Below are 15,715 nucleotides of genomic sequence, written 5' to 3'. Positions count from 1 at the left end.
CTGGCATGGAACAATACTGACAACACAGACCAGGTAATAACTGACTAGATGAAAGTCTTGTAGAAAGGCACCAGAGGTCTAAGTTGAATGTGAATCACCAGTGCACCCTTGCAGCAATGAATACAAAATGTCTATTGGTTTGTGTTACTTAAAACACAGCCAGCAGGTTAAGGAAAGTAATTATTATCTTCAATTCAGTACTGTTGATACTGAATCTGGACTGATGGCTCCCAGAAGAGGAAAGACACCAATGTACTGGAGAGAGTTCAGTGAAGGGTCATGATTAGAGGCACTGGAACACACGATATACACGGAGAAGCCAAGAGAGATGTCATTGTTGCCTTAAGTAAAGGCTAGGAAGCAATTTAATAGCACTTTTCAACTGTTTTTAGACAGTTAAAGAGAAGACAGAGTCAGAAACTTTTGGGAGATGTTCAACAAAAGCGTAAAGGGCAATCAACACCAGCTGTAACAGGAGAAATTTGAGTAAGGGAAAAATGCTTTGACAGTAAGGTGGTCAAGCTCAGAGACATTGTGGGATCACCACTCAGTGTTCGAAACATGACAGGACAGGGCTTTGTGCAGGTCTCTCCTCTTAACTCCACAGTAAGACCTAAAGGACTGTAAAGATCGCTTTTAACTTAAATTATTCCATTATTTAACAAATAGAAGATTTAGGTGTGAATAATTTTGACCAAGATCTCTCTCTGTGAAGTCCAACTTAAGTGTTTAGAAATAGTTTATGAAATTTTTGAAAAGAGCATATGCAAATACATCCTTTCTATACCTCAACTCTTATATAAAAACTTCAAATCCTCAGCAAACTATCCTAGAAAGTATCATTTTAAAGAGACAAAACAAGTACTTTTCTGACTACTAACATACAGTAGAAATACATTACACCTGACTGAAAAGCACAAAAAATGAAAACATAAGCCTACAGAATAAACAGGAGAAAAATCTGAACAAATGTTGGACATGAACTACACAAGGAAAAAAAATACCCACTTGCTCCTCTGCTACAAGTAGAGGATGCGTTGATTCTTCACCAACAGAGGGGAGGCGTGCACTTCCAACAGAAGGGTGCCTGCTGGAAGGATGTGATGAAGCATCTCCAAAAGACGGATATCTGGGATAGCCATTAGGTAAACTCTGTGCATTGAACCCAGGAGCTGATTCAATCAGAAAATAAGCAAAACCATATTAGAGCAGAACATTTTACTGTATCCAAGTAAAATACATTTTATATATTAATCCTCAACTTTCAAAAGAAATAAAAAATATGAAACTATTAAATATTCACAAGGCAGATTTGCTGAGGAGCTGCAGGAGTAGAACATCCCAGTACTTACTGGGAAAGACATCTGAAGCAACCACCAAAATCAAGGTGTACAACACACCACAGTTTTCCCAATAAGCTCCCTACCCAACTTTTTTTTCTACCATTGAAATCATGCCTACTTTAAAAATAAATAAATACAGGATTTTTTTTTTTTTTTAAACTTAACTTTCTATTTCTCTGAATTCCACATTCAGGCATCTTGGTATCTGCCTGGGATTAGCTCAAATCCTCCAGCAGTTTTGATAAGACTTCATTCTACCCATCCACCTACCCACAGCAAGTTGCCAAATCCACTGTAGATGTGATAATGTTATTAACTTCTCCCTAACCAAAAGGCTGAAGCACTGACTAACGTTAACATCTCTCTGAAACACTGCAAGAAAAACATGGTGACATATAGCAGAGCAACTGCACAGGTATATGTTTAAGCAGTGCAAAAATCAAATTCCCAAAGCTTATTTCTTAAAGCTAAAAAACTTGACTACAGAAATTTTGCTCCCAGGACTTCTGTAAATTCTGTAAACAGAATCTTCAGCAAGTGCCTCAAGAGAATGTGTTGCTAGTAATTAACCTCTCAGCTGAAAATAGCATTTAGTTACTTAAAATTTCATGCAAATTAAGGGGAAAAACCCACTAATTTAAAACTAAATACCACATTATATTCAGGTATGTCATTTCCTAGTATAACCATACTTACTGGTAGGTGTTCGAGGGGTTCTTGGAGCTTCCAACTCAGTTTGATGGTTATTCCTTTCTACTACTGGTTCTTCTACCACATTTATACTATTATTCTGCATTATCTCTTGCAACATATTAAATAGCTCTTCTGCACGGGCACATTTAAAGGCAAAGATTCCTATAAATACACAAGAAAAAAAAAAATCAAAATCCTTTAAAAGAAGCATAACTTACTATATATATGTATATAACTTTCAAGCAAAATAACTGGAATCCACATCATGAATACCTGCTAAGGAAGAAAAAAAGTTTAGACATTTTTATTGCAGCAAAACACACACAAATACAGTGAGATCCTTTCAAGTGTTTATCTGATAGGAGAACACATTTCCCATGCACCCAAAGTTAACATGGAACAGAAATCGATTCCGTTAAAAGCAAAACTAAGTTTTGAGGGCTAAACGAGGGGTAAAAAAGAAAAAAAAAAAAAGGAACACAAACAGAAAGATTTCTTTTAAGTTGATAACAAGGATGCCTACAAAAAAACCTAAATGAAACTATTGTGATGCTAGAAGATCACATTTGTTAAACCAGATTTCTATTAAATTGCTGTATGATGCCTGCATGAGGGGAAAGAAGAATTTAAACACTGCAAAAAAGTTAAGTTTCTTAAGAAGATTAAAATGTAAAGCTAGTAGGACAAACTGCATGAAACAGACAGCAACAAACCAGTTGGTTTTGGCTAAAGGGATAGACACAGAACACAAAGTCAGCAGCAATACCGTGTGTTTGATGTGTGTATTGTGCCACTTTGCCTTTGAACAGCAGGGAGCGCCCCAACTTACCCTCACCAGCAAAGTCGCAGCTTTGGGTTATTCTTCCATTGAAAGCATGAAGTTAAAGTTGACATGCTTGTTACACGTGGCTGCAGGTGCTCTTTTTTTTTTTTTTTTAATGAGTATCACAATCTTAAAACACTCTTCACTAAAAACCACCTCTACCGCAATTTCTGCTAGCGCAAAAATGCAACATGCTGGCAACTACTATCACCATATATTTATTTATGGACACGGGACTGCAAAAGAAGTACCAGAAATGCTCCATATGGCAGAAGCTCACAAACCTCAATGGGAACACACCACATGGGCTGAGAGGAATGTCTGTCAACAACCAGTATTCAGGTAGTGTAATGAATAAGTTCCATGCTTGCAACACAACAGCTGTAGAGCTGCTTCTACCTTTTATGTGCTTCTAAAGCCTATATTTCATTTTTGCTGTATTTCCAAAAATTTGCACTGGATACTTAAACCTTAACAGGTCAAAAAAGAAAAATCTAAGAAACAAACAACAAGAACACTGACTAGGACAATTGGTAAAAGTGGCAGGGCAAAATTCTTGTGTATTCTCAAAGGAAGCATTTTTTGGTCATCTCATCAACTGATGACAAAGTTCTGCAACCGTACCCACAAATGCTACTATAGGCCTCAGGAACAATGCACCACTGCAGAATGGCAGCAGGGAGAACATTTTCTGGCTGATTTCTTTTTTCTTAATATTCACAGTACTTAATATTATGTAAGGAAGGCGAGAAACAAAAGAGGGAGGAAAGGGTTGCTGCTCATAAAGTCTGCTTACTCTTCTCTTGAAAAGAAAAGGAAATTAGAAGCATAAAAGAGAGTTGTAGAGTCAGCGAAAAAGCTTGCAGACTTGGTAAAAGGCTGTGGAAAAGAACTTTCAAAATACTAATTTCAATTGAATTTCATTAGTATCTATTTTATACATTTAAAAGAAGTAGTGAATTAAACATGCAAAAATCCATTTAAGTGCATTTTTTCATACCAGAGTTCACAATTTTCTCCTTAGAAGTCTGAAAGTTTAGTTTAATGCACAGTGTTTTGTAACATTTGAAAACGTTTCTCACTAGGAGCCGAATCAAGAATGCATTCTGAACTCATACAGTAAAATGATTGTCTGCCCTTACCTCTGCTTTGTAGTTTGACAATGTAGTTTGACCAAGTTTGGTTAGGATCAAGTTCATTATTGTTCCTAACTTAACAGTGAATTTAAAAAATATTCTGCCACTGCTAAATAACACGATTTACAGAGACACTACTAAATGCTGAAAATCTCTAAGAAAATAAGAACTCAAATTTCACAACAGATCAATACACGAGAATTCCAAGTACGCAGAGCTGCATCGCAATATAAAGATGCAAAGTGAGGCTCAGCCTTCAGCCAATACAGCTATTCCTCCATCAGGGACTGCTGTCACAAACAGCAACAGAAAAACCTACCTTGGCCAAGATGGGGGTGATCTCAGAGCGGAAAGGAAACTGACTTTTTTCTGATTAAAGCCACACAGAAAATAACTAAGCATAGCTGGAGTTAATAGTCTTCATATAAAATTTGAAAAAAAAATTGAGATTTATGTCATTGATACAAATGAAAGCGATATGAGTTTCAAGAAGAGGATGAGACAAAAGTGTGATGCTGAAGGCAATAAAAAAAAGTAGGCACATCCAGTTCATTTCAGCATTTCAGTCTCTTAAAAATATAAAAACAGCAAACTTTGTGTTCTTAAAAGATTCCTCCACAGCCCCAACTTTCCTTGTCCTTCCTTGAAAGCCAACTCAAACTCCAAAGGCAGGAAAATTTCCCTGTGAAAACTTTCTAAGCTGACCAGAGCCATCAACCCAAAAACACCAAGCGCTCCAGCCCAAAAACTGCAAACAGTTCAAATCCTCATTTTACCATATGACCATTCCACTTTTTTCCAGGAATTGCATCCACATATAAAACTACACCCATTATAACCCTTGTCCAAGGGCAGGCAAGTACACAACGATTAAACAAGTCCTCAGATATCAAACACATTTCTGAAAATCTCTTTATACAAAAATTCTACATACCTTGTCCAGTTTGACACCTTCTACCACTTTCAAAAGAGAAAAGATTTGAGTCGTAGCCATAGCGACGGAGACAGAGGTAGTGCCATTTTACAGAGTCCCTTTTACGGGTGTACAAAATTAGTTCTGTATCTGTGAGTTCCATTATGCCAGAACCCAACTCGTTACCATCATCATCCACATTAATAACCTACAGAAAGGAATTTAAGTAGCATTAGGTAAGTATCTGAGCATCAGTACTACTATCATCTTAATGTTTCACTAATGCACTCTATTTGTTCCATCGTACGACTTGCGATCCTTGAGGTAAAGTTAAGAAAAAAAACTCATCAAACCAGTTCCTTTAATTTTCCAACCCAGAATTAAAATAACACATATTTAAAAGCAACATGAGTGAGAACATATAACATTATTGCAAAATCTGTGGTGATATTTAAAATAGGAAAATTAAGGTTAATGAAGTTTTAAGCTGACGCTACGTACACATTCTAGTATTTACACAGGGATACCTCAGATAATGAAATCTTTCAAAGTCTCTTCTCTAAAAATATATATATATATTTACTTTGTCATGTAACCCCACTTACAGCTGAGAAAAGGACTGAGAAAAGGCTATAAGATGAAGCTTCCTTCACGTACCTGTAGAGCCTTGCACTGTGCTCAGACTGCCTTAGTTTGTTTTGTGTCTCATTTTAATGTCAACAAATAATTCACATACTCTATGGTTATCTTACGTGAAAACACGATATGTTTAGAGCTAACATGCTTACTCCTTCTGCTCTTACACCAGTTGGAGGTCTTCTGCTTCCTTTATGGAAATCTGACTCTGTGTATTTTCCCCCAGATGTATTTTATCTTGCAATGCTGCTTTTAGTGAAATTCTTTCTTGCCCAGTAAAAAGGCTACATACAGATCCCTACTGTATCAATTAATTTTACTCCTTAAAGAAGCATTTTCAACTCGAAATCTAGTCAGTTAAAAAGAATCAGAAATAGTTTCATCTGTCACTGAGGCTCATGTCAAATTTCTTCATTTTGCAAATTACATTCTTTCATCTTCTCCCCCCCCGCTGCTAAATCACAAAAACAAAAACCACACAAACAATTGAGAAAATCTGCAAGGAGAAAAAGAGGAACTTGTTGCACAAAGTGATGTCAAATATATTTTAAAAACCCAAGACAACAGAAAAAAATTTTATCCTTCAGCTTTTTGTACTGATAATATTGAACATTTCCAGAAATTCCCATTGTTTTAAAGCTCATTTCAGCGTTGCCCTAAGGCAACGAATGAATCATTTTTCACTGTGGAAGCATCACAATCCTTTGCCAACTTGGAGAGAAAGTTTGGAGCACAGAAGCAAATTTGAGTTGTGACTATGCAAAGCTGTGTTTACTTAAAGGCACTGACTTCAGTAGCTTCTTGTTGTTAAGACATGAACAAGCGTTCACAAGCTTGTAAATTCCAGCAGTAAAAGGGATAGAAGCACACACACGTGATGTTTACTTCAGTTAAGAAACACAAAAGTTCTCCAAATGATATAATTCACAGTGATCTTCAAGTAAAATCTGCAGTGCTATAATATTTCATTGCTGACTCCACTTCCAGGTTTATAATATACACTTACCCAGTTACGCCTCTTACTCTATACACATGGTCCATAACCTCCCAGAAGTAGCGTTTAACTGGGCTTTACCAACTGCATGGAGCTGTACCAAAAACATGAGGCTGCTTCTCCATCCTGAAGATTGAAACTCAGCCTGTCTACAGAATTCCTGTCACTGCTGCTAAGAAAAGATTTTCAAAGGGGCAAGATAAACCCATAGCCACAGACACCTGCAGGTCTGCAGTGCTTTAACCCATCAGCTAATTCTTCGCCTATTTTCATTTAGGTGTTTTCCATCACATACCTATTCAAGAAAGCAACAAAATAATTCACAGCATACCACATCAGGTGCTTACCTTAAACTTGTTTCGATGGTTATCTGGGACAGTTTCTTTATCTGGACAGCTACAACAGCTACCCATGACTTCTTTAGAAGACCATGTGATCTCTAAAGTAAAAATCAACAAATCACAACCAAAGCCAATGGGATTATTTATGTGAGCATCATCAACAGAACAACCCAGTATAACTTGCTCCTTTAATTACAATTTTTCACGATGAATTTTGCAGACATAATTAATAAAAGATTAGAACTTTTTTATAGGAATTAAATTAGATTTGGCCTCATGGAGTGACTACAGTACGCCATGGAAGCCCTACCAGTAATTGAAGCTGAGGCTACTACCAAGCAGACCCAATGGAGTGTCACCTTAATTCCTATTGTAGCACTTCAAGCAGGTGGGAAAAAGAAAACCAAACAATTACATAATGGCTGCAATTCTCATCTCCTAAACCAAGATCTCTCCACCTGGCTTCCAATTTCCCTTAACTGAGACTCCCCAGCTCAGCCTGCTGAACACAACGCTGAGTGGCTCCCACACCAGTTCTGTGTTTCAGGTTGCCAAGCACAGGCAGCAAACACGCAGGCAGCCCTGCCTTGGGGGCTGCCATTCAATGGAAGGTGGAGCCACACCAGGCCTTGTGGTAGCCCTGTACTCAGATTCTGCACTTCTACTTTAAAACACTTCCCACATAGCAACGTAGATACAACTAGTACCCAAAGTAAAGGAAAAAAGAGCCCTACACATTTTACAACTTGTTTTTGTTGTTTGTTTGTTTTTTAGTTGCTAATAAGTTTTCTTTAGATTAAATTGTGTTATACAGTCTACTCTGTTTACTACACAACAATAAAATATTCAACTAATACCATGCATAAACCAAGAAAAAATAAATATTTTATATTCTTGGGATGTTAAATTAAAAAATTTTTGTACAAATAGTAGACATTCATAGAATAGTATGCTAAAACTGCCACAGAATGAAGTCTCACAACTTTCTTCTTCTATCACCCCACTATAGATCAGTCTTAATCTTCTGTTGTAATCATGTGACATTCTTTGCAATCACCATAAAGGTAACTGAATAGTAAACTTAAACAGTCCAATTAATAAACATAGTAAATAATACAGGAAACTGAAGTAAATGTAATCGGTGAAAAATCTATAGAGTTGCAAAGAAAGACACAGTATAAAAACATATGTGAAGTACACCGACCGTATCTCAAGAAGGTCAAAGAAAGGAGATGAAATCAATCAATAATCACACAAGCTTGTTATTTTTTCTCCAATATATTCTAATATTAAAACTTCAGAATACCAAGAACCATAATGCTGCTTCAAAGCAGAAATGGCAACTACAGCAGTGAGGAAGAAATGAAACAGCCATGGAACCATCAGGGTTAAAATTACTCACCTAGATTTGGCCATTAATATTCCCAGCTTCTGTTGCGGCATCGGGGCTTCTGTCATACTTCAAAGTGTCATGCTGTCTTGTCACAGAACTAATCATTTGACCTAGAACTAGAAAAGCAAATAAAAAATGTAATTTTTTCTCATCTTTAAGATAAGCTGCTAAATAAACTAACAAAATACATACAGACATTTTATTTTGGCAACATTACATCAAGTGAGGTCTTCATGGCTAGGCTGATTCTAAAGTGGAGCCTTAGACATATTCTCATGTCTTATGAACTTCCTAAGCATTTTAGTACCATCTGGTCTTGGAAGAAAGTAATGCAGTATCGCTGTCTGTAGGGCAGCCTGTCACACTGGGGACCCCAACTACCCTTTGCCCAATTTACTGCACAGAAACAAAGCAAAACACCTCTTATGCTTCTTGCTTACAGAACCAAACCACAGCAGACAAACAGAGAAGCACACACAGATCACTTTGCTTAAGTCTCCTGCTTACCTCCTGAACACATACAAATTCCAACATGTATGGCTAACACAACACCCTTTCATCTGCACCCCTCATGATTCTTGCTCCATGATATTAATCATAAATTGCCTCCATTCACTGGTTGTTGCTACAGATTTTGGAAAGACATCAGGAATGATCACTGAACATTCCTTCTTATTATTCCCTTCCCTACATATGAGGGAAAAGTAATGCCTCCCAAAAAACAATGATTTGTAGCTGAGAATTTGCTCTAACTAAAAGTGCTACTGTGCTCTTCGTTGCAGATTCCACTGGAATAAATAGGAGGCATTACTTTCAGAGCAACTTATTTATATACTATTGACTACTCTAAGAAGCAAAGTACTAGACTAACAGATTACTTCAGTCTAACCCCTTAAAATACATTCCTAGTATAGTTTTTGAATATATATTTTTAGTATAAAAAAAGATGACAGGATTACGCGTACATTTTAATGCAGTCACATTAAATAATAATAATAAAAAGGAATAATTAGCAATTTGCATTTAAATTGAAATTAAGACCAAGATGTCACAAAGGCTCAGAGGGACAACCTCATTGAACCATTTGATGGATATGTCTACTTGTGTATGTAACATATAGGTTCTCTCCTGTGCCCAAGAAGTATCCAGTTTCAGTAACTTGCAGCAATATAATTTATTTGCCCTTTAGCCATATGCCTTCTTGATGCTCAACAATTCAAAACCAAACCCTCTGCAACACACATAGGCACTATTTCAATTATGGCCCTACCCAATCTGTTATACATAGATTTTCTGGCCAGGTTTGATTTTTCTTGGCTTGGCACACAAACCATCTTAGCAGAGGTTCAGCACAACTCCAAGCCAGCTGGGGTCACAATGACCACCTCACTCACCTCTGCCCAATTTTCAGAAAACTCAGCTCTTTCACTAATTACCAGGCTTTCGTTTAGCAAATTCCTTGCTAAAACTTGCAGAAAGAGAGAGAAAACACAAGAGAAAAATATGACTCATCCTCTCTGATGGACTCTTGCATCTCACAGATAGAACAAAAATCATACATAATCACAAGCACGTGCAAACTACACCAATGCATGTGTTTGCAATATTCACCCCAATATTTTTCTGGCAGTTTTTAATTCTTCACATGGTTACACTATGTAAGATAGACTAGCCTGCTTTAATTATATAAGAATTCTTAAATGGTCTAAAGGTCAGTTTTAACAGATAAACAAAAGCACACAAAGCAATAACACAATTCTCCAACAAGTTGCTCCCAATCACAAGCTGGATTTTATTTAAAGGTTGTTCATTCCATTTTGAATTTTCTTAAATTTTCCCTGATAGCAAAGTATTTACAGTAATTCACACATACAAGGAGAAGCAGACATTTTCATAGCCGCAACCCTGAAGTTAATGCTTGCAATGTCAGACTTAGGAGCTGCAGTTTCATGAAACATCAGTGGTGCAAGTGGTGCAAGGAGCAGAAGAGTATTTTTCACTTCTTCTCAGCACATTTATTAGTGCATTGCAAGGAAGAAATGCCAGGAAAGACAAAGGAAGACTGCACTTATCTACTTAACTATCTTGTTAAAAGGAGTGAAAATTAGGAACTGTTACATCTCCAGTAAGATTTATTAGTTGGATTACTAACCTAAAACACGTCTATTTTCCCTCATAGACTAAGCAGATCCTTAGACACAAAACACCTTAAGGCTTTCTGTGGGAGCCTCTCAGCCAGCACTACCAGCACGACGGCAGAATCAAACATTAACTTCTGGGGGATGTTTTCTGTTCGCAGTGATTCCTAGCACACATCTTACAAAAGTCAGGGAATGAAGAGCCCTCCCAGTCACAGTGTCTTTCAGAAGAGGCAGGAAGAAACAGAGGTATCCTGGCTGGAAACTCACCTGCATGAACACCCCATGCCTCCCCCGCGCAACTGCCAAATCCTCTGCATATTGCCCTCAGTCAGACCCGCAAGCAGGGAGTAGAGAACATAACTAAAGCATATGAACATGATTTTGGTTTTTTTTTCATGCCACAAAATTTTAGTTAAAAAAAGAGTTTAAAAAAAAAAGACTACAATCAGGGTTTTTCCTTCTTCTCCAGAAGTATTTGGTAATGTTTTGATTAGAGCTGAGCTATATATAACTCTCTTATAGTATCATTTTTTTCCCTGTAACATTCTAAATTGCATAATCTGGAAGACAATGCCTATTTTTTAAATCCCAAGGCATCAGCACTCATTGTTTGCAAGGACCTTGTTTATTAAAAATAGATTGAAAGAACAGTCCCAACAAGTAGAACACACAACACCCCTGTGCTTTTATTTCCGACTCTTATTCAAAATACTTGCTTTAAAAATGGAATTAAAAAAATAAAAGTATTATCAACTCTCAACATCAAACATCAGTTTGAAACAACTGCAAGTTTGAGGGATATTAAAATCATAAACTCATTCAGAGATGGGTAGATCAATGCCATCAGCATTTCACCTTTTTTCATTCATTTAAGGAATTCCATTTAGCATACTACGTAGAATAGTATTTTTCAAACCATTAATTATTTTTAAAACATGCAATATCTTACAAATTGATGCTGGCACATCTGCCATTTCATATTTGTCTTGTCTTCAATTATAATGCACAGATGAAACTCTCAGCTCAAATCCTGCTGATTTTTAAAGCATTTCTCAAAAGGTGTTCTGTAACCATCCTAAAGCATTAGCCACGATTTACCTGAACCTGAAACAAGTTGGCCAGGAGAGCTTTATCAAAGAATCATAGAATGGCTTGGATTGGAAGGGACCTAAAGGATCACCAAGTTCCAATCCCTGTGCCACAGGCAGGGTTGCCAGCTGTCGGATCAAGTACCAGATAGGATTGCCCAGGGCCCCATCCAGCCTGGCTTTGAGCATCTCCAGGGACCGGGCATCCACAAGCTCTCTGGGCAGCCTGTGCCCAGCTGAGCACCTCACCACTCTTCTCAGTAAACAACTTCCCCCGACATCTAATCTAAACCTCCCTTCCTTTAGTTTAAAGCCATTCCACTGTCCTATCATTATCTACCTATGTAAAAAGTTGATTGCCTTCATGTTTATAAGCTGCCTTTAAATCCTGGAAGGCCACAATGAAGTAAGTCTCCCCACAGCCTTCTCTTTTCCAGGTTGAACAAGCCCAGTTCCTTCAACCAGTCTTCATAAGAGAGGTGATCCAGCCCTTGGATCATCCTCGTGGCCTTCTCTATACCCCCCCTAAAAACTCCACATCCTTCCTGTGCTGAAGGCCCCAGACCTGGATGCAGTGCTCCAGCTGGAGCCTCTCGAGGGCAGAGCAGAGGGGTACAATCGCCTCCCTCACCCTGCTGGCCTCTCCTCTTCTGATGGAATCTGAGACACCACTGGGCAATTCAGAAAGTTCAAAAACTTTGTGTGTCTCCCTTTTCCTCATTTTTCCTTTTAAGGCCCTAATTCTCCTTTTAAAATTTTCTTACAGATTTAAACTTAATTCTGCAAATTTAATCTGTGAACAGTGAATTTTTGCAGGGCCTACAAGCAGCGAGGGAATGCAACTCGAAGCAGGCTATCTCTATAGGTCCCCTCATAAAAAAATACCAAGGATTGAATTACATCAAAGAAGGAAAACACGGTTTAAGAGACCACTGCGACTTAAAATCCAATTTAAAACGTTCATCCCAAACAGTGGCAACAGCTGCACTAACTTCATTTGCCCAAATCTCTTCTGACAGAACCTAAAGTTTACAAACTCTGTTCCTTTGAAAGCTACCGACATCACTGAACTCATGCTTTGTTTTTCTCCTTGCCCAAGGATGAGCAATATAGCACACAACCTATCCCTCTCAGAAGCTCATTCCAGTACATCTTTCCCTGCAACTCTCACAACTGGAAATATCTGAAGAAAACACAGACAAATCCCTAGGGACACAACAGGAGAAGCAATTTTTCCCAAGCTCAGAGTTAACGATGAAGCTCTTGCAGAGCATGGACGAACTCCACAAGGATACTGTAATCCCAGAGATTAAGTACAAACTGAAAGTAAAAATTTGAGCTTTTCTGGTTACACAGACAATTTCTAAGTAACTTGGGATACAGAAGTCACTACAGCAAAGCTGTTTTATCTTCTCTACACAATTTTTTAAATCAAAATGGAAGGCACTGAAGACAGCAGGCAGACTAACACAGAGACCAACTTACCACGTAGAAAAATTGCTACTGAGCAAAATAAAAATTGTTCTATCATCATTTCATTCCTTCCAGCAGATAGGTAAAGGAGGCTGAAACGGTACTGCAATCAGTCCTTTGGAGTTTTGCTGACAGTCAAAATCTGCCCATCTCAGGAATGGGTAACAGAACAGATTCGTGCATAACTGACTTTCTGATGTGGCAAATTCTATGCCTTTAGAGTTGTGATGTAATCCATGGTGGCAAATTCTATATGATTTAAGAATCCTGGTATCCTACTTAAAACTTAAAATAGCCCATGCTATGACCTTCTATTTATTTTGGCTACCATATATTCACTACCACGAAGCCAAGTTCTTTCAATTGGAAAACAAAACTTAGGTTTCTGGAACATGGGACTCCCATGTCCCAGACCTCACATGCACATAAGAAATGCAGCATCAAAATAAAGCATTTGCCTTGAACTAGTAATTACATACTGCGGTCAGCTCCCAGAGACTTGTTCCCCCAACGGTCACAGAATGGATGGCTTCACTTTGTAATTATTTGGAAGAAGAAAGAAAAAAAAAAGATTTCTGTACATCAGCAAAGACTGACTAATTCACTTTCATGTTTGGAGACAGAACAGACATAAGAGGTGCCAGAGCTGGAACGTGGTCCCATGGAAACACAACAATTTTTAGGGATATGAGTGCTTAACAGAAGTAGAAGAAAACTTGCCTCCCCACACACTGCCATCATTCCCATACACTCCGCTCTCTCAGATGCGCTGGTTGGCTCTGGACCCTCAAACTGACCACGGTAACATGACTCACCCCCATGCTGTGAAAGAGATTCAAAAGAGATGATATTTTAACAGTAAAGCAAACTGAGCTAAGGTCAAACTTAATCCCTGCCCTTCATCCATCTGGCAGCGATAATTAAGAAAATTAATACTGAAGCTACATAAGTAACAGGATGAAAAGGCAGCAGCACTCGCTAGTAGAAATACTGGCAGGATGAAACAACAACAGAACTAACAAACCATAACAGAGTTAAAGACTACAGCGAAGGAGATCCAAGAAGAGAAACATGCTGAGAAAGAGCTTGGTGCCACTGGAGGCAATTATGGAAAACAAACTATGAATGGTAGAGGTGAATCTGCAGAATCTGCTTTATAATTTTATTTATGCTAACAGGTGGAGTTTCACCTCAAGAGTTTTATTAAGTGTCACTCCTGCAGGCCGCCCTCAGAGCCCTCCTTGAAGGCATGGCTAGGAGAGCTGGTGGGGATCGCATCACCTGCCCACACTCACCAGCAGGGCCCTGCCCTGGGCAGCACTGCTCTCCCAGCAGCACTCTGCCTATAGCAATGTGTCCCTCACAGACCTCAGGCCTAGCAGCATCCCAATCCTTACCTTCAGGGGAGATCCTCTTCCCAGCTCCCCCCCCCTTTCTTTCTCAACACCCAGATTTGGATAGGAGAGTTTCTGAACTTCAAAACTTCAGTGCTTCTGCTTTGCACACAGGCTTTATGCCATTTTTCGGTGTATTTGGATTCAAACTAATTACCAACTTTATTTTTCTCTTCCTTCTTCCCTTGCCTGCACTACATGGTACTATATGAAACAATAACACAGAACTAATAGAAATAGCAATACATAAATGAAGAGCACATTAGGAACCTTTTTCTTAAGAAAATGTTCCTAAAGAACCTGCCATGGCAATGAACTGCCAACTATCCTGAAAAGCCACTATGTACAATTTTGAAATTGCATATTAGTATTAAAAAAAATTCTCTGCAGTTCTTGAAAGTGATTATTTTAACCTGAATTTGAGCATTTTGTTAAGTTAGTTAAACATTTCTTGGAATACCATTCCTCAGTAATCCCTTAAAAACACTTGCTCACTCCCACCAGGAAAGCATTTATATTCATCCCAGTTACTTTGTAAAAATGAAGATTAAAGACCAGCTCAAAGAGTTGGGTGAGAAGAGCACAGAGAACTGCAGCAGGTAACCACGCCACGCTAATGACACAACATTTAAGACTTGCCTATGCAACACCAATCCTATACCTGTCCACTTAGTTCTAGTCTCCCTTTGAGACCACATTCCCTTTTCCTGACTTAGGGCACTCTGTATTCTGGCCCATCTGAACGTGACAAAAGAAATCACATCTATGTACCATGTTGATCAAACAAATCCTGTGGGTGGGGATCCTGGGCAGCCTGAGCTGGGGGGTGGCAACCAGCCCACAGCAGGAGTTTAGAACTGGATGATCTTTAAGGTCCTTTCCAATCTAAGCCATTCTATGATTCTATGAACAATTTAGAAATGGGCCCTATGAGGAAGGGAGAATCAAGCTTAATCCTTGAAAAAGATGCCTGGCTTGAAACTGTTGAAATAGTGAGTCAGCTCTCCAGTATTTAACCACAAATGCCTTCTAAAACTTGAGGCTCATAGCTCTTGCCAATTCTTCAAAGCCAACAAAATGCCAACTCCTGTAATTAAGTGGCACTGAGTTTATATTTTGCAACATTATAATCTCTGAAATACTGTTCATTCAAATATTTCAGGAAAGGTTAATTTTTTTTTTCTTACGTTTTCGACACGTTTTGCACGCGAGTCTTCTAATTCACTAATAAAGATAACACTAAAATACCTGCAAGGTCTGTCTGTCCAAAATTAAAAGCAGACATAGTAAAACATCACCAAAACTAAGAACATGCCAGTGTGTTTTATAAAACTAAGTAAATACATA

The 15,715-nt window shown here is 38.2% G+C and overlaps 1 protein-coding gene across 2 annotated transcripts in view; it reads right to left on the bottom strand.

Moving 5' to 3' along the window:
• Positions 1-15,715, bottom strand: part of FRS2 (fibroblast growth factor receptor substrate 2) — a 50,474-nt gene that overhangs the window by 8,635 nt on the left and 26,124 nt on the right. For both annotated transcript variants that reach the window (XM_042872791.1, XM_042872792.1), the window contains exons 2-6: positions 8,282-8,388; positions 6,886-6,977; positions 4,930-5,116; positions 2,040-2,198; positions 1,009-1,172 (exon numbers count right to left, since the gene is read on the bottom strand). In XM_042872791.1, coding sequence (XP_042728725.1) covers positions 1,009-1,172; positions 2,040-2,198; positions 4,930-5,116; positions 6,886-6,951 — 576 coding nt within the window. In that variant the 5' untranslated portion in view covers positions 6,952-6,977; positions 8,282-8,388. The remainder of the gene's footprint in view (positions 1-1,008; positions 1,173-2,039; positions 2,199-4,929; positions 5,117-6,885; positions 6,978-8,281; positions 8,389-15,715) is intronic.

The sequence above is a fragment of the Lagopus leucura genome, unplaced genomic scaffold (genome assembly GCF_019238085.1).
Source record: "Lagopus leucura isolate 7727_CA_CO unplaced genomic scaffold, USGS_WTPT01 Super-Scaffold_100008, whole genome shotgun sequence".
In the NCBI taxonomy this organism is placed as follows: domain Eukaryota; kingdom Metazoa; phylum Chordata; class Aves; order Galliformes; family Phasianidae; genus Lagopus; species Lagopus leucura.
Note: the sequence above shows the minus strand (reverse complement) of the source record. Positions and strands in the feature narration are given on the sequence as shown.